The 26,470-nt window shown below is 43.3% G+C and overlaps 1 protein-coding gene across 1 annotated transcript in view; it reads right to left on the reverse strand.

Annotated features, from left to right (window-relative positions):
• The window catches only part of RAB3GAP2 (RAB3 GTPase activating non-catalytic protein subunit 2), a 2,949,955-nt gene that overhangs the window by 164,613 nt on the left and 2,758,872 nt on the right, over nt 1–26,470 (reverse strand). The window contains exon 31 of the mRNA XM_044061656.1: nt 24,180–24,398. Coding sequence (XP_043917591.1) covers nt 24,180–24,398 — 219 coding nt within the window. The remainder of the gene's footprint in view (nt 1–24,179; nt 24,399–26,470) is intronic.

Here is a 26,470-nt window from a genome sequence, read left to right on the forward strand (position 1 = left end):
TATTACTGGGCTTTCCATAAAATTTGTACAGGAACACTATGACTTTATTATGTCTGCTGCTGAGTTTTTATTTTGACAAACTAATGTGTAGTTTTCCAAATTTTGTGCTTGAATGTTATGACTTTATTATGTCTGCTAAGTTCTTATTCTGACAAACTAATGTGTTGTTTTCATATTTGCACTTGAATGTTATGACTTTATGTCTGTCTAGTTTTTCATTCTAAACAATAATAACTTCTCCAGGTAGCTAAGTGGATTCCACAAGTATAACAGTATAAAATCCACAACAAGAAATTTGGAATCCAGCCGTCTTATCTAGAAAAACAATTTATTAGCAAACAAAGCTTTCAAGTTTAAAAATTATTTCTCAGTGTTTAAAATCAATTAACATATTATTCCCACAGGTTTAAATTGAGATCGCCAGCCTATCACAAAAAGAATAACATATGACATGACTCAACTAAAAAAATCTTTTAACTACATTTAAAACCTACCTACTCATCAAATATTACCTATGAGACGACACGCCCGTCTCCGCTATGCTAGACCAGGTATTCACTTCTTACCTGGTCTAGCACAGCGGAGATGGGCGTGCCGTCTCATAGGTAATATTCAGGAGTTGTTTTGTATCCAGTTGTTGTTTTATTACTCATCAAATATACTTATTCATGACTATTTAATACATACACCAGATCTTGGAAATAATGCACTTTACTGTGCTGCAGAAAATACTCATCCCCAGCCTCGAATCCACCTGATTCAGGGGCCACAATCATCCCCTGAACTGATCAAAGCACAAAAAAATTATAAAGTTACATACCTGACAAAATTAAGGGAAAATCCATTATCACACCCTACATGAAGATGCTATCTAGAAACAAGGGATAGCAGCAGTGTAGTAAGTACTTACAGCAGACCATCTGATATAATTAACTGCCTGATGTAACTGACTGTGGATAATCCTGTAGTGGGTAGCTGCCGGTAAGAATCCTGAATGGCACCATGGCAGAGATGTCTGGAGCACTCAGTGCAATCCAGACAACTGAGATTCAATTAGTGGAGATTGCAGCAGTCAGATGGAAAGGGAGAGGAGTTTAGGGAAGTGGTTTGCTTGCCTTCCCTTGGGGCTGGAGAGGGTTGACTCTACTCAGGAGTACATTGGTTGGGTGTGACTTCTTTGGTGTAGAGTCAAAAAACAGCTCCCAAGCTTTGGAGTTGGGGAAAGGCTGCACTAAAAGAAATATCCCTTGCAGAAGTAAGGGGAACATCCTTTGCAGTCAACCCACTGTATACTCCATTCCCTCATGGTCTCTGAGTGAGAACACTACAGGTCAATAGAAAATCCACAACCCACACCTAATGGCTGCATTAATGATGCTCCCCTCCCAGTCAACATCAATCTGTTGATGAGGAACAAATGGCTGTCAGAGGATAATGATCAGCAAGTAGTGGGGGCAACGTATGGGGGGGAAAAACTGCTGGAATGAATCTCGCACAGTAATGAGTGAGTCTCCCTTGTAGGACAGAGCTGAAGGATGACCAACAGGAAACAGCTGGGAAGACCAACTCCAGAAGCAAGGAAAGGACAAAGAAGATCTTTGAAACAAGAAGAAGCAAAAATGCTGAAAAAGAAAAAGCTGGCTAGGCAGAGAGAAGTATGAGCAAGTCAAATTTAATAAAATAATACATAAAAATTATTAAAAAATACAGACAGGATAAGCACTTTCATACACATAGGTACTTCATCAGATCCATCCATCCAAGAAGCAAAAATGCTTGGTAGCAGAGTGAAATAATAATAAAGTGACCACAGCACAAATGTCAGCAATGAAAGCACTTCTTAAACAAGCACCTGAAATCGCCACACCCTGGTGGTATGGCCATGAACAGCAACATACATGTCCAATGGGGGCTTCACTTTCTAGACACAAAAAAAGAATAAACAATATAGTTAGCAATTCACTTTGAAAGAGTGTGCTTAGCCACTTGAAGCCCTTTTCTACCTAAAGCAAAGGACACAAACAACTGTTCCAACTTCTTGAGTTCATGCACACACAAAGTAAATCCTGACCTGGTAGTTCACATTCCAGGTGTGAAAGGTCTCTCTCTATTGCCTGGTTTCTTCCCCTATAATAATAACAAAAGATGAATGGAATGGTTTAGCATGTCTGAAGATTCTTAGGAAGACATGTAGGATACTCTAAAGGGAAACTTGATCCTTGTGAATGACAAATGTGGCTCTTCACAGATAAGGACTTGCAGCTTATAGATGCTATGATTTAAGGTAAGGATCAGAAAAATATAGGATTCCAGTAACTAAAATAGAAGTTATGTCCTTACCATAACGTTCCATGTGGAGTGTTCATCTCGCCTTTGTTCTTACACCTGGGTTCGGAGCCGATCCTCGGCTCCGTGTCGGCCGCTTGGCAAAGCTCTGCATCGAGAAGAAGCTCGAGACCAACCTAACTCCCACAATCCCCCTCTGCCTTTACCTCAGATCTAGTTTGCAAGCAAACCAGAAGTGAAAAGAAGACAGTATAACACATTCATGTCAAAGAAGAACAAACACAGCTGAAAAGTATATAGCCACAACAACTGCTCAAGGCAGAAGCAGGAGAACCAAACCAGACACCTAAATTGGACGTTCTTCCTGAGGGTGGGAGGGTGGGAATGTAAGAACAAAGGCGAGATGAACACTCCACATGGAACATTATGGTAAGGACACAACTTCTATATGTGAGAGTGTTCAATCTCGCCGTTTGTTCTTACACCTGGGTAGCGTCCCTAGCTCCATGTTCCTGAGGAACTCACGGGAGAACGTTCCTGAGCGAAGTGGAACCAAAGGTTGCCCTGTCCCCAGAAATCCTGTCTACTTTGTAATGAGTAATGAATGTATGTGGTTTAGACCAAGTGGCAGCCGCACAAATAGTGTCCAACGGTAGGCGGGCTGCATGAGCCAGGGATGTAGATACTGATCTTGTAGAGTGCCCTTTGGGCTTGACAGGTAAAGTTTGCTCAGAGGCATTATAAACAAAAATAATACAATCAGAAAGCCATTTGGAAAGGGTTCGTTTCGTAACTGCCATACCCTTCTTACTGTCTGCAAAGGCTATAAAGAGCTGGTCTGTTTTTCTGTGATCCTTTGTTCTATCCAAGTAAAATCCGAGTTGTCTATGAACATCTAACTTGTGTAACATATATTCCAACTTATTGGAGTGGTTTTTGAAAAAGGTGGGGAGCTCAATGGACTGATTAATATTATTAACGGAGCAAACTTTGGGAAGAAAGGATGGATTAGTGCGAAGAGATACTCTATCAGGGTGAAAGACCAAACAAGCGTGTTTAACGGAAAGAGCTTGAAGCTCCGATACCCGCCTGGCTGATGTGATAGCCACCAGAAAGAGGGTCTTCCATGACAAAAATTTCAACGGACAGGAAGAGGCTGGTTCAAAAGGTGGTAGCATCAGCTGTGATAAAAGAAGGTTCAAGTTCCAAGGTGAAGTAGGACTTCTAACTGGTGGTCTAATATGGAAAGATCCTTTTAGAAAGGCCTTACAAAGTCTGTGAGCCATAATAGGAGCCCCACTTTCTCCCACATGAAAGTTTGAAATGGCAGCCAATTGCACTCTCAAAGTGGCAGGAGAAGCTCCTTGGTGGAACAGTTCGGTTAAAAACTCCAAAACCTTATTTAGAGGAGCTATTACGGGATCCAATTGTTGTGTAGTTGCCCAGTGCACAAAACGCTTCCATTTACTAGTGTAAATCTTTGTAGTGGAAGCTTTATGAGAAGCCACCAGGATATTTTGAACTGCAGGGGATAGAAGATCAGACCTGGCTAAGAAGGGAAGCGGAGCAGCCAAGCTGCTAGTCTGAGGGAGAGTAGAGACGGGTGGGGAGCCCCTGACGAGTGGGTCAGCAGATCCGGCTCCGGGTCCAGGATCCAGGGTTCCCGAATTCGGTGTGCCAGAAGAAAGGGAAACCAGATTTGACGAGGCCAGAATGGGGCAATGAGGATAATTGTCCTTTGCAGGTTGTTGGCTTTCTGTAGAAATTTTGCAATCAGGGGAACAGGAGGAAAAGCGTATAGGAGACCCGGGGGCCAATCGTGAACCAGAGCGTCCCTGGGGACTTCCCCTGGAGGGGGTAACAGGGCAAAATAGCTTCTGCATTTGGCGTTCATTGGAGACGCAAACAGATCGCAGGAAGGCTGGCCCCACTTGCGAAAAATTTCCTTCGCAATTGATTGTTTGAGGGACCACTCGTGAGGTAACAGGATGGCTCTGCTCAACCTGTCCGCTATGACGTTGGATAACCCCGGGATATGCGTTGCTATGAGAAAGCGACCTGTGGACTCCGCCCATTGCCAGATTCTCATGGCCTCTCTGCACAGTTGATAAGACTTGGTTCCCCCTTGTTTGTTTATGTACCAGACTACGGACATGTTGTCCGACTGAACTGCAATGGTCCCTAGAGGAAGAAGGGGAGAAAAGTGTTGCAACGCTAGAAACACTGCCCTCAACTCTAGAACACTGATGTGCAGATTGTACTCCAAATTGGACCATTCGCCTTGGACTGTCTGTCCCTGAAAGATGCCCCCCCACCCTATCAGGGAAGCGTCCGTGGTCACCGTAGCTGTCGGCGTGGGTAGCACAAATGGTCTTCCGCTGGAAAGATTGCAAGTCTGAAGCCACCAAGTCAGGTGCAATTTGCATATGTTCGTGATGTGAATTTCGTGCGTCAGGGGTAACTGTTAGAACGACCATTGTGCAAACAGTAGCCATTGAAGAACTCTCATGTGCAGTCTTCCCAAGGGTATCGCAATGAGAGAAGCTGTCATGAGACCTAAAACCTTCAGAATCAGTTTTGCTGGGGATTTTTTGGATACTAGGAGAAGAGATATATGGTTTTGTAGGGAGGCTATTCTTTCTGGAGGAAGCCTTAGGATTAAGCAACACGTATCAAATTCTGTTCCTATGAATGAGATATGCTGTGATGGCTGTAGTAAAGATTTTTCGAAATTTATGGAAATTCCGAGATGAACACAGAGTTGTAGTGTGTAATCCCTGGCCTGAATCAGTCGACGCTCGGTGGTGGCAGAAAGGAGCCAGTCGTCCAGATACGGAAACACCTGGAATCCCAGGCGTCTCAAGTGAGACGCTACCACTGCCATACATTTGGTGAAAACCCTGGGGGCTGAGGTCAGACCAAAGGGCAGGGCTCGAAACTGAAAGTGACTGGCTTCCAGCCGGAAGCGCAAGTGATCCCTGGACGCCCTGGCCATTTTGATGTGGTAGTACGCATCCTTTAGATCTATCGAGCACATCCAGTCGTCCTTCCGTAAGAATGGAAGGATCGATTGAAGCGTGACCATTCGGAACTTTTCTTTTTTGATGAAGGTATTGAGTTTGCTTAGGTCCAGAATTGGCCTCCAGTCCCCTGTCTTTTTTGGAACTAAAAAGAACCTTGAGTAAGTTCCGAATCCTCTTTGGTCCGCTGGGACTGGTTGGATGACTCTTTTTTCTAGCAGCTTTGAAATTTCTATAGCTGCAGGGCCTCGCAGATGGGGCGGTACATCTGGGAGTCTTTTCTGCGGAATTGGGAGCAATAGGAAGGGAATTCTGTAACCTCTGGTAACAATGCTTTTTACCCAATTGTCTGATGTAAGACTTTGCCAGGCCTGAGGGTATAAAGCTAAGCGACCCCCGACTGCCTCCAGAGCAGGACAGTCGGGCCTCCTCTCAGGAGTGCTGGAAAGGTTTCCCGGGGAGTGTATCCCTGTCACCTTGGTTTTGTGGACCCCCTCTGCCGCCAGGGCGACGTCTTCCACCTCTGCCCCTCCTCTGCCTCTAGAGGGGGCATCACCCTGTGTGCCTGGGAAAGAGCCTTGGGGTTTTCGAAACCACATTTTTCCACCACGTTGCCCTTTGGGGTACGGTCTGGATGGGGTGGAAAAATGGACTCCGACAGCAGACAGAGTCTTTCCCTCTTGCTCACACCGGGTAAGGGTCTCCTTTACTTTGGGGCCAAAGAGTGTGGCACCATCAAATGGGGCGTTAGTAAAGGAAGACTTGAAGGCTTCCGCAAAGGAACATAAGTGCATCCAGGATTGTCTACGAAGAGCAATCGCTGAAGCCGCTGCCCTACTCGATCCTTCGGCTGCGTATGAGATCAGCCTCATGGACAAGTTTGCAATAGATGTAAGGGTATTGAGATGTGCTGTAACTTTCTCCGAGACAGCAGCATCTGTAGTACCTTGGAGGGTATCTCCCAACTCTTTGATTAGATCCCTCTGTAACCGTGTGAAATGGGTCAAATAGTTCAGGGATCACATGGAAAAAGCCGCTGAACTAAAAATGCACTTCCCATACCTGTCCATGGTCCTAGAATCTCTGTTAGGCGGATGGACAGATGAGGAAGATTCTGACATCTCCTTTTTCGTGGCCGCTGCCACCACCATAGCGTCCACTGGAACTCCGTTTGTTAGATAAGCCTTGTCTTGGGGGGCAGTAATATACTTATTAGGCTTTCTAGGGACTGGCTCCACTGTGTCAGGTGTTTCCCACGCCCTCCGAGCAATTAATTCCATCAATTCATCGAAGGGCGGAGTGACCCAGGAGGAGGAAGGGCGAGCACCGAATGCCTTCAGCAAGACTGACTCATCCTCAGAAGGGGGTAGGGCTTGCCAATCACCTCTCTGCTTTAGGATCTCCAGGATGTCAGAAAAGGAGGCATCCTCTGAGGGTGATTTAGGGGACCCTTCTGACTCATCCAAGTCAGTGTCCAATGTCAAGGATTCTTGTGGAGAATCCAAGTGTCTCCTCTTACACAATCTTTTCTCGGAACTTCTTCGGGGGGGCATCCGATGAAGCCTCCGAGGAAGCGGGGGCACCCTCTAGGGGTGGCTGAGACACTGGTGCTCGACGCTTAGATGTAGCCGTGGGTGCAGAGGAGGATAACGGACCTTTATGGGAAGGAGAAGCTGTTTCTGCTGAAGTGGTTGTCTGAGTAGACAACACCTTCCTCATGAGGTCGAAGGCCTCCGGGTCCCGAGTCGAGGTATCCCCAGGTTCCGAAGAAATCGGAAGAATCCCCGAGACAGGCACCGATGGCATCGACCCTGAGGACGGAGCCGATCCGAGCCGAGGCTCCGAGAGGGAGAGTCGGAACCAAAACATCGGTCCGACTCTCAGTCCCCGATCCAAGGATGGATCTTCGGCTCCGAGACTCCGGAGCTGGGTCCGACGGAGTCGAGGTGAACGGTGCCGACCGAGAAAAAGATGGTTCCGGCACCGACGGCTCCACAATCATCAGATCAGCCTCTCCCGGCTCCGAAGACTGGATAGGCCTCGGAGGAGGAACAGGTGGAGATAAGGGAAGGCCTTCGAGTCTCGACACCAACTGGGAGGAGACAGAGATGAGCTTGGACAAGGCCGTATTCTCCATCAATTTCTGCACCACGCGGTCTACATCGGTGTAGGAGAGGGGCCTGGAAGAACACGTCGAAGGAATCGAAGACGGAGCCGACCTCGAAAGTACAGGTGAAGGAAGCTCCGTCACCGGTTCCAAGACTCGAGGCTCGGTAACTGACAAAAGTTCAACACTCGGCCCGTGGAACCGGTGAGCGAACTTTAAATGAAGAGCTCGGAGCCGATGACATGGGCTCCGACGTCTTCGATTCCTTCGAGGATTTAGATGTCTGGTCTGATGCATCCAGAGCCTCTTGGAATGCAGGCTTCAAAAGGCCCCTATCCATAAGTTTCCTGCGCCTATCTGTCATGACCCTTCCACTGAAAGAATGGCAGATGGAGCAGTCTTCCTGCAGATGGAGAGGGCCAAGACAGTAGACGCAGGAACTATGATTATCTGTGACAGACATTTTCTGTCCACATTGGCACTGTTTGAAGCCTGATTTAGCTTTTTCAGACATGTTACAAAAAGTCAAATCCAAGTAAAACAGTGAAATAGACAGTACAAAATGTCCAATCCAGTAAAAAATGTCAAATCCTGAAGAAAAGTCAAATCCTGTAGTCAAATCCTGTATATAAAGTTAAAGGGTGGGGTAGGCCCCGAGGGAAATACTCTAAGAAAAGTATATAAATTTATATACGAACCCGAGAAACCCTCGATACACTACTCACACACACACACAACAACTTTTTAAGAAGAAAAGAGAAGTTTTTATCCAAAAATATATAAGATAAAATAATCTTAGCTTTGAGGTGGTCCGAGCTCATCAAAAATGATGCGAACGTTGCAGCAGCAAACTAGATCTGAGGTAAAGGCAGAGGGGGATTGTGGGAGTTAGGTTGGTCTCGAGCTTCTTCTCGATGCAGAGCTTTGCCAAGCGGCCGACACGGAGCCGAGGATCGGCTCCGAACCCAGGTGTAAGAACAAACGGCGAGATTGAACACTCTCACATCTTCAGAACTGCTACACTAGCTAGCTTAAAATGAGGACTGTCAAGCTTGTCAATTCACTCCCACCCATAGCACCGATTATACTTTGCCATGCTCTGTATCTACAAGACCTCAATGAGTAGGTAGGTTTTACAGTAACACACCTTCTGAGCCAAAGAGTACTTTAGCCAGACCGTTATCAAAACTCTTAAATTTACAAAAACAAATGTATTCAGCTGAACAGTGTAAAGCAAACATTAGTTCAGTTTAATGCAATTAAATCACATTTAAGTTTTTTTTTCAGAAACATCTCACTTGGCCAAAAATAATCTTGTCATTCTAGGTAATGGCCACTTTAATGCGCACAATATCCACAAGTACAAATAAGCCTAACATTTTTCTTATGCACTTGACATCTCACAGTGAGATGAGTTATACACAACTACTGGCCAAGTACACTGTGCTCAAGGTGAGGCTACTGCTGACAAAATGAACACTATGGATAAATGAAATTATGTAATTATTTTTTCAAGAGAGAGAGAGAGAGACATTTAGAAAGCTGCTGGCCACAAATATGAGCTTCAGTGAGACTTGCTTCACAGTTTGGATAGTTGAGTAACTTGTGGGGAGGGATGTACTAGAGATCTGTACCTAACTAAAGCAGTACTCCCTCACCCACTCCCAGAAATATCCAACAAGGCAGCATGTAGCAAGGTTTGCACATGAATGAGTGCAGGAGTATAGTAGTGTGTGTGTGTGTGTGTATACATGCCTGTGTGAAGGGGCACAGCATGTCATGTACCTATCATTTTTTTAAACAGTATGTTACAGAAGTGCACTTAGAAGTGCTTGGTACAGATACCTAGCAACTGAAATGGCACTGTGTGTGTGTTGAGGGTGCTTAGGGCACAGTGCACAGTTTACATGATATGTCAAACAGGTAGACATTTGTGCTGTATTGTTCCATATTTTGAGGGATAGCCTCAGTTCTGTCCATCCTTACTCTTTGTGGCTTGTGAGCTGTGTATGCCTCTGAGGAGATTCTCTGATATATTATTACCATATTTTTGCTCTGCCTGTACCACTTGGAATAGCTCTGGCAGAAAAACTTACTTCCATCTCATTAGACTCTTCAGCCGGTGGTGCCAGGCTTCCACACTGTTCTGGGTTTGAAGGACATGTTGCATATTCCAAAATGTTAGAGGAAGTGATGGTGGCAGCTGCAGCATTTGGAATGGATGCCATATTACTGTGGGAGTCCACAGCTACAGCTACCCTCCATCCATTTTAGTAGCCCTTGGGCACTTTCAGAAAACAAAAATGAGCCCTGACTTTAGAAAAGTCTTCTGGTATCTTTTGTGGATTCAGGTATACTAGTTCTATAAGGTATTGAACAGTGAGTCATAAGCTGGTATTAAAGTCATACTCCCAAAACAGACCCTGGGAAGGAAGTTGCCTCCATTCTGTTTCTCCACAGTGGAAGACACTGCCCTTTGTTTCAGTCTCAGAGTAGTGGTATCTAAAAGCTTTGGTTTCTGAATCAGTCAGCATATACCTGGGCTACAGCAATAGTTGCACTGTTGTAGTCATATCACGCAAGTTATAGAAAAGTAACTTTTGCTGTCTCTACCTTGTGAGTCATAATGGCACATACTAGGGCATAACACAGCTGTTGGCAGACATATAGCGCACACAGTCCTTGGCCAGGAAGGTCCTGTCCATTAAACAAAATTCAGATGACTGAATATCCATCAGATTGTATCCCACTGTAATAAGAAGAATGAAGATTTATCTAGTCCTTCCCTTACACCTGCTGAATGAAGTCTAGTACTTCCCATGCACCTGTTGAATGAAACCCATGTTTTTCTCCAAGCTACCTTAATCACACATTCAGAAGCTTTCCCATTTTTCCATATCACAATCCACAAGGCAAGCCCAGAATGGGACAGACAAGACAAATAAGAACAAGACTACAGTCTTAAATGAGAACACTCATCCTGTCTGCAGTCTTAAAATCCTTATTTGGAAAGAAACGCTCATGCAGCAATCTGTCCTGCGATGCTTGGTCAGGATGTTATACCACTTTACCACACAGAAGGCAAAGTGAAGGCATCTGCTTTTCTGTCAATACAGAAAAATGAATCCAAATACTTCATTATAAAAATGGTACCCTTCAGGACAGGTCTTGTGGAGAATGACTCAAAGTTTGTCATCATTCTTCTCCAGATAGTGGTTTAGCCATTTAGATGGAGAAGGCAAAAGAGCAAAAACCCAGTCCACATTGAATTTCATCAGCCTGAGAATTTCCCCAAAGGTTTCACTCTCTTTGCATCTCTCTAACACAAGGACCTCTGCACCCTCAACAATTCTCTTCTTACCTCCACTCCTGTGGCACAGAGGAATAACACCCTAACTACAACCCAGGCAATCCATGTTTGACTAGTAGGCATAGGAGTTGGATGGAGTGGGGTGGCTAAAAGTGAGTGAGCAGCATATGATTTGCACATCCTGGGTAAGGGAGGTGGCTTTGCTCATCATATGGCCAAAATCTACCGGGAGCTATTGGTGGTGCAATCCACACAGTCCATGACAGAGGGGCACATTGCCTTGGCAAAGCTGCATAGTTCAAGTGGTAGTCACATGAGGAAGCTCACATGCTCTTCCCCATAGAATGACAAGCACTAACATTCCTTGGAAGCTGCCAAGGGGTGCAAGGAGCTCCTAGGATGGGCCTGATGTCTACCTGAATGAGAACCCCCTGACTTACTCTTGCCTCACAAGGGAATATCACTTCTTGCCCCAGTGAGAAAAAAATGGGCTCATGGGTCATAGCAGGCTGATGATCAACTAGCAGAAGGGGTTGAAAAAAAAAAAAAAAAAAGACTTCCCTTTCCAAGGGGATGCTGAAGAGGAACGAAACATTGCTCTAGCCTATGTGCACCCAATGTGTGAAGGCACAAATAAGTGGAAAGTAAGTTATCAGATGTGGGGTAACAGTTCCTGTGGTCAAGACATAAACTGAAAGGTGACTATTTAATACAGCACACAGTGAGCGAAATTATAGATTAATTTACGGACCTGGGTATATGGGTAGATCCAGCTTTGAGTTTTTCTAATCATATCAACCAACTGACTAATGATGGCTACAGAACTATAGGTTATATAAAAAGATTTATAAAGTCTAGCAAATCAGAAATGTTGACGTCATTGTTTCTTAGTTACATCTATCTGTGTAACACTGTCTATGCTAGAAAACTGCAAATGCACTGGGTCTATAGCATGTTCGGCTTGCCACTATAATTCCTCAAGTCAAAATCTAACTCTCACTTTTAAAACCTTTCTCTCCCAACTAATTTGGCCTATATACTAATCTAAAGCAACAAAATACCAGTAAATAAAGCCTTGCGAATATCAAGAAGTGACGTACAGTGTTTAAAAGTACGCACTGTGTATTCACAGGGTCCTGGAAAATCTTGTGGTCTGGTTAAACATACCATCTGTTGCCCAGCCTATCAGCTACTTGAGTCCCACCCCTTCCTAGCTATGGAAGCAAGGTTATTAATTTCCCCACTGAAGCCACTATTTTCAAACGTTACAGTCCTCGTCGACCCAGTCGGCTGACTTTCCGCATGTTATGTAACAGCAGCTGTTATAAGCTTATTTTCTTTGTGTAAACTCTTGCAACAGTAATCGCTAAAAACTATGCTGTTTTAGCTTAACCTGAAAAATGTCATACTAAGGAAAATTGTCTTAAGTACAGGTGGTTTTCTACATGGTGGACTGTAATGTAATATGCAATGACTATTTATGCACTACTTATATGAGGTTAAGACTAGGTGACATTATAGTGATAGCTGGTACTTGTAATTTTTAAACTATATAGTACTTCTATTTTCGCAGTGTTTGTTTGTGTATTCATGAATATATCTTCCATACCACACGTTTGCTACTGCTATGTTAAAGGCTAGTCGCTGCCAATATGTAAACTACTGAGATTTGCTAGGTCAAAGGTGATATTCTCTGTCTGTTACTGGCAAGTGAATGCATTTACTTTTATGTGCTATTGTTGGAAGATTCATAGTGGGAAACTGTACTAATTACTATATCCCTTACTAGGTTCTGTCCCTGTCTATCTCACTGCTCCCACATTGAAAGGAAGAACACCACGCTTACTGCAGCTTAACGGGCAGCCCTAACTGTTTTTTAAAACTAAGGTTATTATCTTTTAATATTCTATCTGTGTAACACTGTCTATGCTAGAAAACCACAACCGCACTGGGTCTATAGCATGGTCGGCTTGCCACTATAATTCCTCAAGTCAAAATCCAACTCTCACTTTTAAAACCTTTCTCTCCCAACTAATTTGGCCTATATTCTAATCTAAAGCAACAAAATACCACTATATAAAGCCTTGCGAATACAAAGAAGTGACTTAAAGTGTTTAAAAGCACTCACGGCATATTCACAATCTCCTGGGAAATCTTGTGGTCTGGTTAAGCCCCGCTGCACTCGGGCTTGCTCCGCACCCCACCCTCCACCCTACTCCCACCCGCCACCAGTGTAGCTACATTTATACTGCTGTAGCTACACTTTTTTTTACTATCTATCCAACCATCCACTCTCAATTCACAACAGGAGTTCCCCTTCTCTATACCACTCCTCCCACTCTCCTTATATATCCTCTCCGACATATCTAGCTCTAAAATGACACACCTACTTCAATGCTTAACACCAAAACACTTACTAATATCTTCCTTATTAACTTCTGATGCTTGTTCCATAGCTCCTCACCACCTATGAAAACCAGTACTTCCTAGGATTATATTACCCTAAAAGTCAAACCACCTCAGCTGTAACTTCTAATACTACAAACCATTTATTCATTTCCCCTACATCCAATCTCCTACACCCTATAACCTATCATCCCATTAAATTAAAAAATAGCAACTCCAGAATTTAACACCATCTAAAACTAATAAATAAATTCTCAAAGCTCATCATCAGTTTACACTACACACTAACAATGGATGGTCCACACAAACCCAGGTCCATCTTCATCTAGTAACTCCAACTACAGTAACTATCCCACTGCCAAATTACCTCTTAATAGGCCCCATGGTTCACTTCTGGCCCCTCACTTAAATATTAGAAGTATTAATAATAAAGTCCACAACCTGCATGCCCTCATAGCAGTACATACACCTGACATAATAGGTCTCACAGAAACTTGGCTAAAACCAACAACTGTGGATAACGAGATACTTCCACCTGGGTACAATATACTTAGAATAGACCGTACTAGTAGGAAGGGAGGAGGGGTAGCTATACTTTATAAAAATACATTATTATGTCACCAAAGAATCTCTACAACCACCCCTATTTAATAATGCAGAAATTCTTATTACCAAATTACAAATTAACAACAATAAAAGCATAAACATAGTTTGTAACTACATTCCCCCAGGCAATAATACAAACACCCTAGAAGATATACTTCACTGGTTATCCAATACCTATCCTCATGAATCTATCATTCTTGGGGACTTCAATATAGATTGGACAACCTGTTCCACAGTAACCCCAACTACCCACATAACTCTATATGGGTTCACACAAATAATAACCTCTCCCACTAGAATTAGTAAACTATTCAACAAAGACTGCAAAGTTATCAATAGTCATCTCCATACAGTACAGTTGTGTACCTACCATAAATGCAGATGTTCGAGTGTATTCACTGTTGCAGTCATTACTCTTGGGTTATCCTGCTGGCAGGCTACCCACAGTCGGCCTGAATTCCAAAGTCTTGGTCCGGCGTCGGTTGCTGTCACCTCTTCCCTGACGTCAGTGTGCCCGGTGTGTAAAAGATGCAGCCGATGCCATTTTCTTCAGTTTTTCTTGCCCCAGATGTCAGGTGCCTCCAAAAGGGTAGGCTAAAAATTATGCCAATAAACATGCATGCACTAAGGTAATCATTTCCTTCATCTACAAGCAAACACACTACATAGGTTGTCTAGAATAGAGAAGTACAGATAAGACCCAGCAAAAGAAAGGGGGATGGTGGGAGGGTAACCTGGACTGCAACAGTGAATACACTTTAACATCTACATTTATGGTAGGTACACAACTGTACTATGTTCATCGTGTTTCACTGTTGCAGTCATTACTCTTGGGTTGAATCCCAAAACTGAGGATGAGTGGCTGGGGCTAAATAGGATTAGGAGAGGCTATGAGGCCCTGCAGAACTGCAGTGGCAAAGCCTGCTCTGGATTTAGAGTAGAGAGGTAAGTGGTAGTGCTTTGTAAAAGTGTGCACTGAACTCCAAGTTGCAGCCTTTAAGATGTCTTTGGTTGGTACTCCTCTGAGGAAGGCTGCTGAAGTGGCTGCTGCTCTGGTTGAATGTGGCCTAATGCCCTTAGGCACTGATTTGCCATGTTGTAAATAGCAGAAACTAATGCAGTGGCCTATCCATTTTGGAATAGTCTGTTTTGAGATAACCTTTCCTTGTGGTCCTGCAGCATATGCCACTAAAAGAGTTGCTCAGTCTTTCTGAAAGTTTTAGTTCTGTCCAAGTAGAAGCGCAGCTGTCTGTGTAGGTCCAAAGAATGCAGAAGTCTCTCACCGTTGTTCTGTGGGTTTGGATAAAAGGTAGGCAAGTGAATGGTTTGGTTAAGGGCCACACTGGACACCATCTTAGGCATAAATGTCGGGTTTGTCTTCAGAGAAACTCTGTCTGGATGGAAAATGATAAAAGGTTCCACAGCCATGAGTGCCTGTAACTCCGAGACTCGTCTTGCAGAGGTTATTGCTAGGAGCAGAGCTGTTTTCCAGGATAAGAATTTTATATCAACTGTTGAAGCTGGCTCAAAAGGAGGCAGTGTGAGTTTTTCCAAGACATAATTGAGGTCCCATGCAGGTACTGGTGCTCTCCTTGGAGGTCTTATGTTTTTGGCCCCTCTGAGGTACTGCCTTATTAAAGGATGAGAAAAGATAGGTGGTTCCGTATTGTAATGGGCTGAAATGGCAGAGGCATGGATCTTAATTCATGAAAAGGATAGGCCTTTGTCCTGCATCTCAGTGAAGCATTGTAAAATCTGAGGAATATTTGGTACAAACGTGTCAATTCCTTGTGCCTGGTTCCAAGCACAGAATCTCTTCCATTTTTCTGCATAAGATTTTCTGGTACTGGGCCTCCTGGCCTCCAACATAACATCCATCACAGCTTTGGAGAGAGGAGTGTTCTGAATGGCTACATTATCCACCATGCTGCCAGATTTAAGGTCCTGAGTTTGCTGTGCAGGATCTGATTGTTTTGTTGGGTCAGTAAGTGAGGAATTTGAGGCAATGTCCAGGCTGGACCTTGAGACAAGTTCCTTAGGATTGGGTGCTAGTGATGGCATGGCCAGTCTGGGGCAATCAGCATAATTTTTGGCTTCTCTTGTCTGACCTTTAGGAGTACCTTGGGGAGGAGAGGCAGTGGAGGAAAGGCATATTCAGTTTGGTTTTTCCAGCTGAAGGATAAGGCATCCACTTTCCATGCTTGCTTGTGATAAGTCCTTGTGCAGAATCTCTGTAGTTGGCAGTTGTGAGGGGAGGTAAATAAATCTATGTCTGGGCATCCCCATTTCCTTGTTATCATGCTGAAGACTTGTGGATCCAGTTTCCACTCGTGGGGATCCGTGAGGTTTCTGCTTAGTTCGTCTGCCAGAGTATTTATTTTTCCTGGCAGGAATTGTGCTTGCAGGTGAACTTGATAAGTCAGTGCTGTGTCCCACAAAGTCATGGCTTGTCTGCAGAGGGGGTAGGAATGTGTGCCTCCCTGCTTGTTTATGTACCACATGACTGTAGTATTGTCAGTCTTTATCAGTAGTTGTCCTGGATGAAGTAGATCCTTGAAAGCTGTCATGGCATTCTGAACAGCTAGCATCTCTTTTTGATTGATATGAAGATGCATCTGGCTTGCGGGCCATGTGCCCTGAATACATTTTCCTGCCATGTGGGCCCCCCCAGGCATAATCTGATGCATCCGTTGTTAGTGTCTGCCTGGCTGTGGTTAAAGTGAATGGCTGCCCCTTGTTGTGGTGACAGGCCTGTACCCACCATCGAAACTCCTGTTGCAGGCAGGGAATGAGGGTAATTAATGTTTCCAGGCTGTGGCAATGTTGAGTCCAAACACTTTTTAGATACCACTGTAGTTTCCTCATATGCAGTCTGGCATATGGAATTAGCAGAATGCAGGATGCCATGAAGCCCAAAGCCTGCAGAATTTTTCTTGCAGATAACTGGGTCTTTGTTGCCAACATTTTGAAGTAAGAAGTCAGTTGCCTTTGTTTGTCTGGCGTGCGATAAGCCATCTGGGAAGTTGCATTTAAGCTTGCACCCAGGAATATTATCTCTTGAGAGGGTACTAGTTTTGATTTCTTTTCGTCTACCCTAAGCAAATTAGTAACCTTTTTACAAACGCCACATGCTTTGGTAGAATGTCCTTGTTCTCTGCTTGAATAAGGCAGTCATCCAAGTAAGGATATATTTGAATTCCTCTTTGTCTGCAAAATGCAATTACTGGTGCCAGGCATTTTGTGAAGACCCTGGGCGCAGTAGATAAGCCAAAGGGCAGTGCAGAGAATTGGTAGTGCATTGAGCCAGCTATGAATCTGAGGTTTCTTCTGCAAGATTGTCTGATTGGGACATGCAGGTATGCCTCTTTTAGGTCCAAAGTTACAAGACAAGCCTTCTTGCCCAGCATGGGCAGAAGCTGCTGCAGAGTCAACATTTTGAATTTTGGAATGTCCAGAAATGTGTTTAGAATAGATAGGTCCAGTATTGGTCTCCAGGCTTTGTCCTTTCTGGGTACCAAGAAAAGTCTCGAGTAAAATCCTTGTCCCTGCTCTTGCTGTGGTACTCGTTGAATGGCCCTCATGTCCATGAGGGATGAAACTTGCTTTTGTGCCTCTGCCCATTGATTGTGTGGCAGGTCTGGCATACCTTTTACCCTTGACAGAGTGTGACCCTGAGACACTATATTCAAGACCCATATGTCCTGGGTGATCATGTGCCAATTTTGTGAAAACAGTGCTAGTTTTCCCCCTAAGGGGGCTGCCAAAAGATAAGTGCTTGGTGCTGGCAAAGAAAAGTCATTGGGACTGTTTCCTGTATGGCTGTGATTTGTCTTCTCCACTTTCGGAGGTAAAAGCACCCCATTGTTTAGGCCTGTATGAGCCTTGGGGCTGGGATCTGCCTCTGGGGCATCTGTATCTGCCTCTTTGTGGCCTGTCTGACACTGGAAAGGACCAATTTTTTGTAGGCCAGTTCCTGCTAAATCTTGGTGGCTGCACCTGTAAGAAATCCTTAACTGTCTGCATAGATTTCGCTTTGTCTTCCATTTTCTTCAACACCTCTTCTGCTTTAACACCAAACAAAGTATCATGCTGTAATGGGGCATCTAATAATTTTGCTTTAACATGATCAGGCAGACTCTGTTCCTTTAACCAAGCATGCCTCCTAATGACAGAACCCGTAACAGTGGCCCTGCAAAAGGCTTCCAGAGAATCAAAACCACATTGCAAAGTATGCTTTCCCACTTGTTCAGCTGCATGCAATAAATCCTGTATTTCCTTGTTTTCTGCACATTCAGAATTTGTTAACATTTTCTGTTTAAGCAGTGACATTAAGTATTGCTGATATTTAAGCATATGAAATTGAAAAATTTAAAGCCCTCACAGCCAAGGTAGCAGAAGTGTAAACCTTTTTCCCCCATTTGTCCAGTGCTCTTGAATCCCTGTCTGAGGGGATAGGGTTGTTTGCAGTGGAAGCCTTGACCTCTTTGGGACCCTGAGAAATAGTTTCTGGGTCAGCTGCAGGGTTTTTATAAATAAATTTATGTGAATCTGGACCCCTGTAGTATCTGTCTGGCTTAACAGGTGCAGGGGGTAAAGATTCAGGAGACAGGCTGGACATTGAAAATACATCATCTACAATGTCTAAAACAGGGGGGATAGCAAGAGGCCTGTGCTGAGGTAGTAAAAGAAAGTCTCTGAGCCTTTTCTTAGATTCTGAGTACTCTTGGCTCTCCCAGTGGAAGTGCTTCCTCATGATATGCAAGATTTCTCCAAAAGAATAATCCTCAGGAGGAGAGGCTGAAGGGATAGATTCTTCAGCATCAGAATCCTCATAGGGAGGAAGACAGTATTCCTGTTCAGAAGAGTAGTCAGAGGAAATGGAAACCTGATCTGAAGATTCATATTCTGTCTCTTGCCTAGGCCTCTTATCAGGAGGAGGATGGGAACCCCTGATCAAAGTACTTAGGTCTTCGGCCATTTTGAGCATCTGCTTTTTAGGCAGGGAGGCCTGTCTATGGGCTTGCTGCACTTGTTTCTTTGTCTGTAGTGGTGCTTTAGTCTTTGCCTTTGAAGCTGTAGTCTGTTTTACGTATAACTGTGTAGGCCTGAAAACACCCTCAGAAGCTGATGCCTGCTCAGCGGCTCCGGACCCATCTGAGGGAATATTTTGCAAGTGTCCAATACCTTGAGTTTCCAGCAGCTTAGTCTGCTCCACGTGGGAGTCGGAAGAGGCCTGAGGTAGAGGGCGTCAGGGGCTGTGAAAGCGCCTCACTGAGAACCGGCGACTGGCTTAGAAGAAGCCTCGTCGTCAGTTTTGGACCTCGGATGTCTGTCCTTTTCCTTGTGTTTCTTGTGAATTGCAGTAGTCGGATGGCTATCCGACGACATCGTATAATTAAATCTTCGGCCAAAGTAATGAAATGCAAAATCGTACCGACGCTTAATAGTGTGTTGGTTAAATCTAGCACAAAACCTGCAATTAGCAACGTCGTGATCAGGGCCTAGGCAAGGAATACAATAAGAATGGAAGTCCTTATGAGGTATTTGCTTCCCACAAGAAATACAATTATTAACTTTTTCTGACATCGGTCTGGAGCAAGAAAAAAGTTTCCCCAACGGGGTACTTAGCTTTAAATGAAGACTTTGGATCTGAAATTTGAACACGAATATGTCAGGAGTCGGCCGACCGGCACTTGCGAACTGCTTCTGCTTCGAGCACTGCGTGGCAAGAAAGAATGAAGAAAATGGGGTCGGCTGCATCTTTTATACCCCTGGCACACTGACGTCAGGGAAGAGGCGACAGCAACCGACGCCGGACCAAGACTTTGGAATTCAGGCCGACTGCGGGTAGCCTGCCAGCAGGATAACCCAAGAGTAATGACTGCAACAGTGAAACACAATGAACATGTACAAATCTAAGACACTCCCTGATGACATAAGTGATCACTTTCCAACCTTCATTATTAAGCACAAAGCTGACAACCCTCACTAGCCCACTTATAAAACAACTAGAAACAATAAGAACTTCAACCATACCAACTTCCAAAATGAACTTATATTATGCAACTGGGCAATCCTAAAACAACTGCCACTTGAGGATGCCGTTGTATACTTTAACACCAAATTCCTCACCATCCTTAACTCTCATGCTCCTGCTCATACTATTACAACTAAAACAAAGATTGCACCATGACTTACAAGAAATACCACAACAAAAAACAAACTTTGAAGTATAGCCTGGACCACCTGGCATGCAACTAAATCTCCTCTAGACTGGCAGAAATATTGTCAGCTTAGGAATGACTCAAAAAATCCATTCTACTAGACAAAAAAAAAAATACTACCACAATCATCAACAGAAACATCAAAACAAGCCTCAACATTTCTGGGCGGGTCTCAACAGACTTCTTCATCCAAGTCAAACCACTACCCCAGCTCCATCTAATGCTATCCAAAACCCCCCAGAAGACATTGCTACCACCTTTAATAGTTTCTTCACCAAGACCATAGAGACCCTTGCCAGTCAATTAATTCCCATTTGCTCTAAATCCCTTACAGCTTTACCTTCTACTCACCTCTCCTTTAACTTCCAACCAATACCTACCTCACTTGTCAGATCCTTTATTATCAAATTAAAACCCACCACCCTAGCTGCAGACCACCTCCCTGCAGAATACCTACAAAAAGCCGCAGACGCTATAGCATACCCAGTCTCCATATTGATCGATAGAATCCTTACAGAAAACTCCATCCCCTCCATCTGGAAAACATCTCATGTTATACCACTCCATAAAGGGGGCAAGCTCCACTGAACTATCTAATAACAGACCAGTTGCCATTCTCTCCCCTCTGGCCAAAATAATGTAGAAGTGCATCCATAAACAACTTTTGCAGTACATCATCCAGAACAATCTATTGGTGAACTCTCAACATGCCTTTAGGCCATTTCACAGTACCACGTCTGCTATCCTTTCTTTCTCTAATGCCATAAACCTCAAAAGAAATAACAATAAATTATCCTCAGCCATCTTTCTCGACCTGTCCAAGGCATTTGCTATGGTTAACCACCAACTACTCATCCATACTCTGAAAACTACATCACTGGATAACCAAGCTATTCAATGGTTCAGTTCCAATCTCAGTGGTAGACGTCAAGCTGTCTTGTGGCAGAACAAACTACCCACTCAGCTACCTGACACCCTAGGAGGTCACCAGGGCTTTATTTTAGGTCCCCTCCTATTCTCTATCTTTATTAACGATCTCTGTACCATCATCCCAGACGCAACATGTACCCAATACGCTGATGACTCTACTCTGATCTGCTCAGCCTCCTCCCCATCAGACTTGGTGACCTTAACCCAGAAAACATTCAGTTCAGTAGAAAATTGGCTCTCTCACCGTGACTTGATTCTGAACTCTAACAAACCTAAGCTACTACTCTTCTCCCCCACTTACAGATCCACCCAACTCTCCTTTACAATAAAATCCAACAATGGCACCATTATTTCCCCGATGCTCATACCAAACTTCTAGGGGAGACTGCAGATAACCAGCTCAAATTTGATATGCAGGTCAACCAAATTATTAAAACCATTAATAAAAAATGAGGCTCTCTATACAGAAGTAAACATTTCCTAACCCCATTAACAAGGACTGCCATCGCCCGTACTCACCTACTCACAACCCTTCTAGATGCCTCTCCTATTCTAACCCACTTGAATAAATCTTATCTGAGCAAACGTTCAAGCTGTTACAACCACATTGCCAGATTTGCTACTGCCTCTGCGTATCACACTCATCACTGCCTAAACCTTATTCAACTAGGGTGGCTAGAATTCCCCAATTTACTTCATTTTAATCAGCTCACAGTTGCCTATAAAAGTCCTCGATCAACCTGACAAAACTCCTGGTCTAAAAACCTTATTAATTCTTACAGTAATCAAAGGACACGACAATCATCTAATAAACACCTTGTTCAAACACTCAAATCTAATAACTCAGCTGGAGACTCACTGTTTTCTAACTATGTTGGCAGAATTTGGAACTCACTTCCTGCCGACCTAACTTTAGAACCCTCTCTAACCAAATTCAAAAAAAGTCTGAAAAGGCATCTTGCCACCCATTGGCTATGTCCTTGCTCCAACACAGATTGACCCCTCTGCTACCCAGTTCTACAACCTGACACTACCCATTATCTCTCTATATGCCCTCAACATTCTCTATCCCTCTATTCCTTCACCCTTGACCCTACCCTTACTTACTCCTCTACTTAATCCACCCTGTACTACTTGTATTGCCTCTTTTAAACTATCACTCTTTAGTATAACTCACTTTTTCTTCTTTCCAATGGTACACTTAACAGTACTATATACAATACTGAATTACCCTATATATCATATTATCCAGGATAGACTGTAGCATTTTTGCCTCCCTAGTCTGTGTATATTATTATCTACCAGAGTCTGTAAACCAAGCCTTACTGTTCAATTGCACCTTATTAATGTACTGGGTTGTTGAGTGTATATTACTATCTACTATAGTTCATAACCGAGTGTTACATTTTAATTGTAATTTACTGTCTGTATTGTTGGACCTTTTCTCCCTGGACCTCCGCAGAAAATGGACATATATCCAGTCGGACTTTCCCAGTCAACAAATGTAAAATAAATAAAATAAATAAATTAGACACAAATTTGAGTATGGAATACCAATATGGAAGCCTTATATGAAAACAAGGATGAGTAAACTGAAAATAGTACAGTGGAAATATACCAAGGGGATCCATGGATTTGAAGATTTAAGTTATTACGAAAAACTAAAATATCTGAACTTGTGCAGTGTCTCTCACAGATATTTAAGAGGAGACCTTATTCAGGTATATAGAGCATTTAGAGACAACTATCTCTGAGAATGTTTGAGGTTACCAAAAAGCAGAAGATAATCACCAGACAACTTATGCAGGAGATTCTATAGGAATGAGAAGTGTACTAATTGGTTCTCTGAGCAGCTGATGCAGGAAATAGACTGCCAAATTATATTAAAGCAAGCACTGGTTTAGACATTTTTAAGAACAGCCTGGACACTTATGGGAACAAATGTTTTGGTACATTGGCAGGCTAGAAGGGCATTAATGCCCATGCTTTAAATATCTGTATGAGCGTACATTATTTTAGAATAAAGGAAAACTATGCTTATGACAAGTCTGCATCAAACCATGCTCCCTACAGGAGCACATCTGCACCTGTGTACACAAAACCTAAAAGAAGTTGAATAATATCTGCATATCCAATGTCTGGGTCATTGCACTGAGAATAAAACAATGCAAAAGGACCAACAGGAATCTTATTAATAAATATTGCTTCACTTATGGGAAGCAAGGAAAAAGAAGTAGAGTCCCTGCTATTGAGTGCAATAATTAAACCCTACACTGGAGGATTTCAGAAATCCTCTACATGAGATGGTTGAGAAGCTCACATCTGTTGGTGGACAAATGTGAGTGGGAGAGTTAGTGTTGAGACAGAGACAGACACAGACACACACACACACACACAAACGCACAAACACTTTCTCTCTGCAAGGATGCTGAATGGCAGTGTACCTCCTGAGCAGACTGAACAGATAGCATGGTGACTTCATGTCTTACTAGCTAAAAGACAGATTGCAAATCATGAGGAAGGCAAAGCTACATTATGAGTAGACTCTGAAGGTGGAAGCTTTGATCAATGTCTAGCCTCTGTAACTATGTGTCATATCCCACTAGTTTGGTACCAGAGTGGGATCAGAAGAAGGATCCTCCTTCCCATCCCAGTGCTGTGCAACACCCCCAGATCCAAGATCATCCTCACAGTAATGTAGGTCTACCACAAGCTTCACTTTCTCTGTCCCCTGCACATGGTTGAGGTACTAGCACTTGGGACAAAGCTTAGCATTATGTTCCTGTTTGAAGAAGCAAAATCATTGTCAGCAGAGGCCCTTGCTAGCAATGTCACACAGGATCACTTTTGAAGTTTTAAGTGTTTAGGCATCAGAAAATGAACTTTTTTTAAGACGAACAGGCATGATTTTTGAGCTGTGCAAATGTCAGAAAAGAAGCAAATAATGCAAATGCTAACACGTCTACCTAATACAGTGAGTGAGATTAGGATGTGTGCCAGTGTGAGCTGTGTGCGTCTCTAAACATAAAGATGTAGAGAAAATTCCGATCTGTGCTAAGCTCAGCATGTCGAAAAAGGAAATCCAATAGTTAAGTACCTCCTCCAAAATCAGATCAATTTTGAATTTCCAGATTTTATAATATAAACCAAAATAGAAATGATTAATATCATTGCTTACAAACTACTATTCTTCCCTCAGCAAAATTGCTTAATTCTGCAGTGTATCAAAGTCCAAAAGTACACGAAAAGCAGTCCCTAATGAACAAATGCTAGTTCTTGTTTCCAAATACCTTGCTATCAAACAGAGCCAAAGGTTTGACAGACTTCAGACAAAACCTCATTATTCCATACAGGATGGCACTTAGGACATAATGGTGTTCAACCAGTGGATAATGTATGTGCTTCTGTTCCAGAGCCAGTTCAACAATTGAGGTTGGTCCTTCTACAGAAACCCATGTGTCTTCTACGTCCAGTAGTGGTTTCTTCATCTCATCTCTGCTAATATCAGCCTAAAAGTTAAGCAAAGAAAAATATCAAGATTACATTAAGGAAATAACTCTGTAAGTAAATGACAGCTATATTCATTATTATTTATACATTTCTTGGAGAGGCTGGCCTCTCACAATCACTCTGGCACCTGCTTTTTTACCATGTCACCCAGATTCCCCACTTCATTTTAGTTCTTCCTGACACCAGCAACTATGGCTACATCTCCCCTCTTTCCGTGACACAGTTGAAGGGGAGAGGAGTGGACAATGAGGCCTTGGAGACATTTTCCTCCTGTTCTGTGTGTGAAGTGATGTGATAATATGTTGGACAAATCATTCACACTAAATATAGTCCTTGCTACTGGTGGCACTGTAGAAGTCGTGTCCATCTTCTAACCTTCATTGGGAGCAGTTACAGAGGAGTATCACTCTCCCCATAAAGGATAAGCATATGTCCACTCAATCTTTTGAATTTTCAGCTGGTGCTCTGAGGTACTTGGGTCCATGTCTATACCAAGGTAACTCACAGTATAGGCAAGCATCCTGCTTCTGTACAAATGACCCAGCAATATGTCTCATGAATTTAACAGTATCTTTTCATGAAAAAATACATTGTGTCACCAAGTACTTCAAATGTATGCCCAGGGCTACAACAGTCAAACTTCATCTGTGATAAGAAGTACACTACACAACAGCCTGTAATATCAAAATTATTGGACGCTTCATAACATTAAAATAAAGAAATAAAGACCATAAATACACACTGCTGTTTGATGATACAACTTACTTGCTTGCTTTATATTAACCTATATCCACCCATCCACAACCCCTTTTTACATATGGGGTTGGGGTGTCACCTCAACAGTGACAATCATCTAGAGCCAAGGTTTACACCACTGGGTGGCTAGCCCTGCCACCTGTAGTTCTTCCCCACCACACAATTGCAAGTACACTCACACCTATGGCCAATTTAATTTGTCCAATCCACCTACTGCATTTCTTTGGAATGTGTGACGATACCCACATGAACACAGGGAGGAATGCAAACTCTGCACAGAAAGCACCCTAGCAGAGAACTGAACTGGGGAACCTCTTGTTAAAAAGCAACAACACTATCTGCTGTGCCACTGTGCCGCCCCTATATTAACTTGTATCATTTTGCTAAATTCTGGGAAACCAACTGCTTTATTTGTTTTTTTTTGTACTCATTGCTCACTGCTGCATGTTAATAATCAGCTCCCTCCATGGCCAATCAGACCATTCATTCTCTATCACTGGGATGAGGGTTGAACAGAATGGGACATCATTCAGACCACCATCAAGGGTAATTTGAGGTTTTCTGTTTAGTTTCTCCAACCCAAATGCACATACCTGGAGAGACATATGGGTACAGCAAGCAAAAGCCTGACCATGAAGATCATCCCTCACTTCTGCAAGGGTTATTCCCTCCAAACAGTCCTGTCCCACTTCTCAAGGCACAAGTGGTGAGTCTGCAGTCTCCACCAGGGAGTTAACACCAAAACAGTATGCCCCAGATTGTGTGCAAACCCCACTCTCATTCCACTGAGGCAAGCTGGTCACAGTCCTTCATTCCACCTCCCCTGCCTAGCTTCTCTAGTGCTGCAGCCACTAACTGAACTCTCGGTCACCTAGGTCAGAAATGGGAATCTATTCCATGCACCACAGAGCAGGGCTGCTGCTTTATTTTAACTGTAAACATCAATCTCTCTCTACCTTTAAAAGAGAAGACATTTGTGTTTGAATACTCTGACTCCTCTTTAGTAATGCTGTATGTCATTTCTTTATTTAAGTGCATCAAAATATGTACCTTATTACTTGTTCTACCTACGTTCTCAAGCAGTTATCTTGTAACCCCCACAATTCAACAGCTTACACGTACCAGTACTGTGGAGGATATGACAGCTGGTTCTCTGCTCTCACCATATTACTCATTTCCCTCTGCATACTATAGTCTTATCCGACTTCCATTCAGGTCCATCTTTCCCATGCTGTGGAGTGCTACCATCCTGTTACTTTTACCAGGTACTCTGTTTTCGTCCCACATCCCCAGAACATGTTGTAGCTGACTAATA

The sequence above is a fragment of the Protopterus annectens genome, chromosome 1.part0 (assembly GCF_019279795.1).
Source record: "Protopterus annectens isolate FY-2018-M chromosome 1.part0, PAN1.0, whole genome shotgun sequence".
NCBI lineage: Eukaryota > Metazoa > Chordata > Ceratodontiformes > Protopteridae > Protopterus > Protopterus annectens.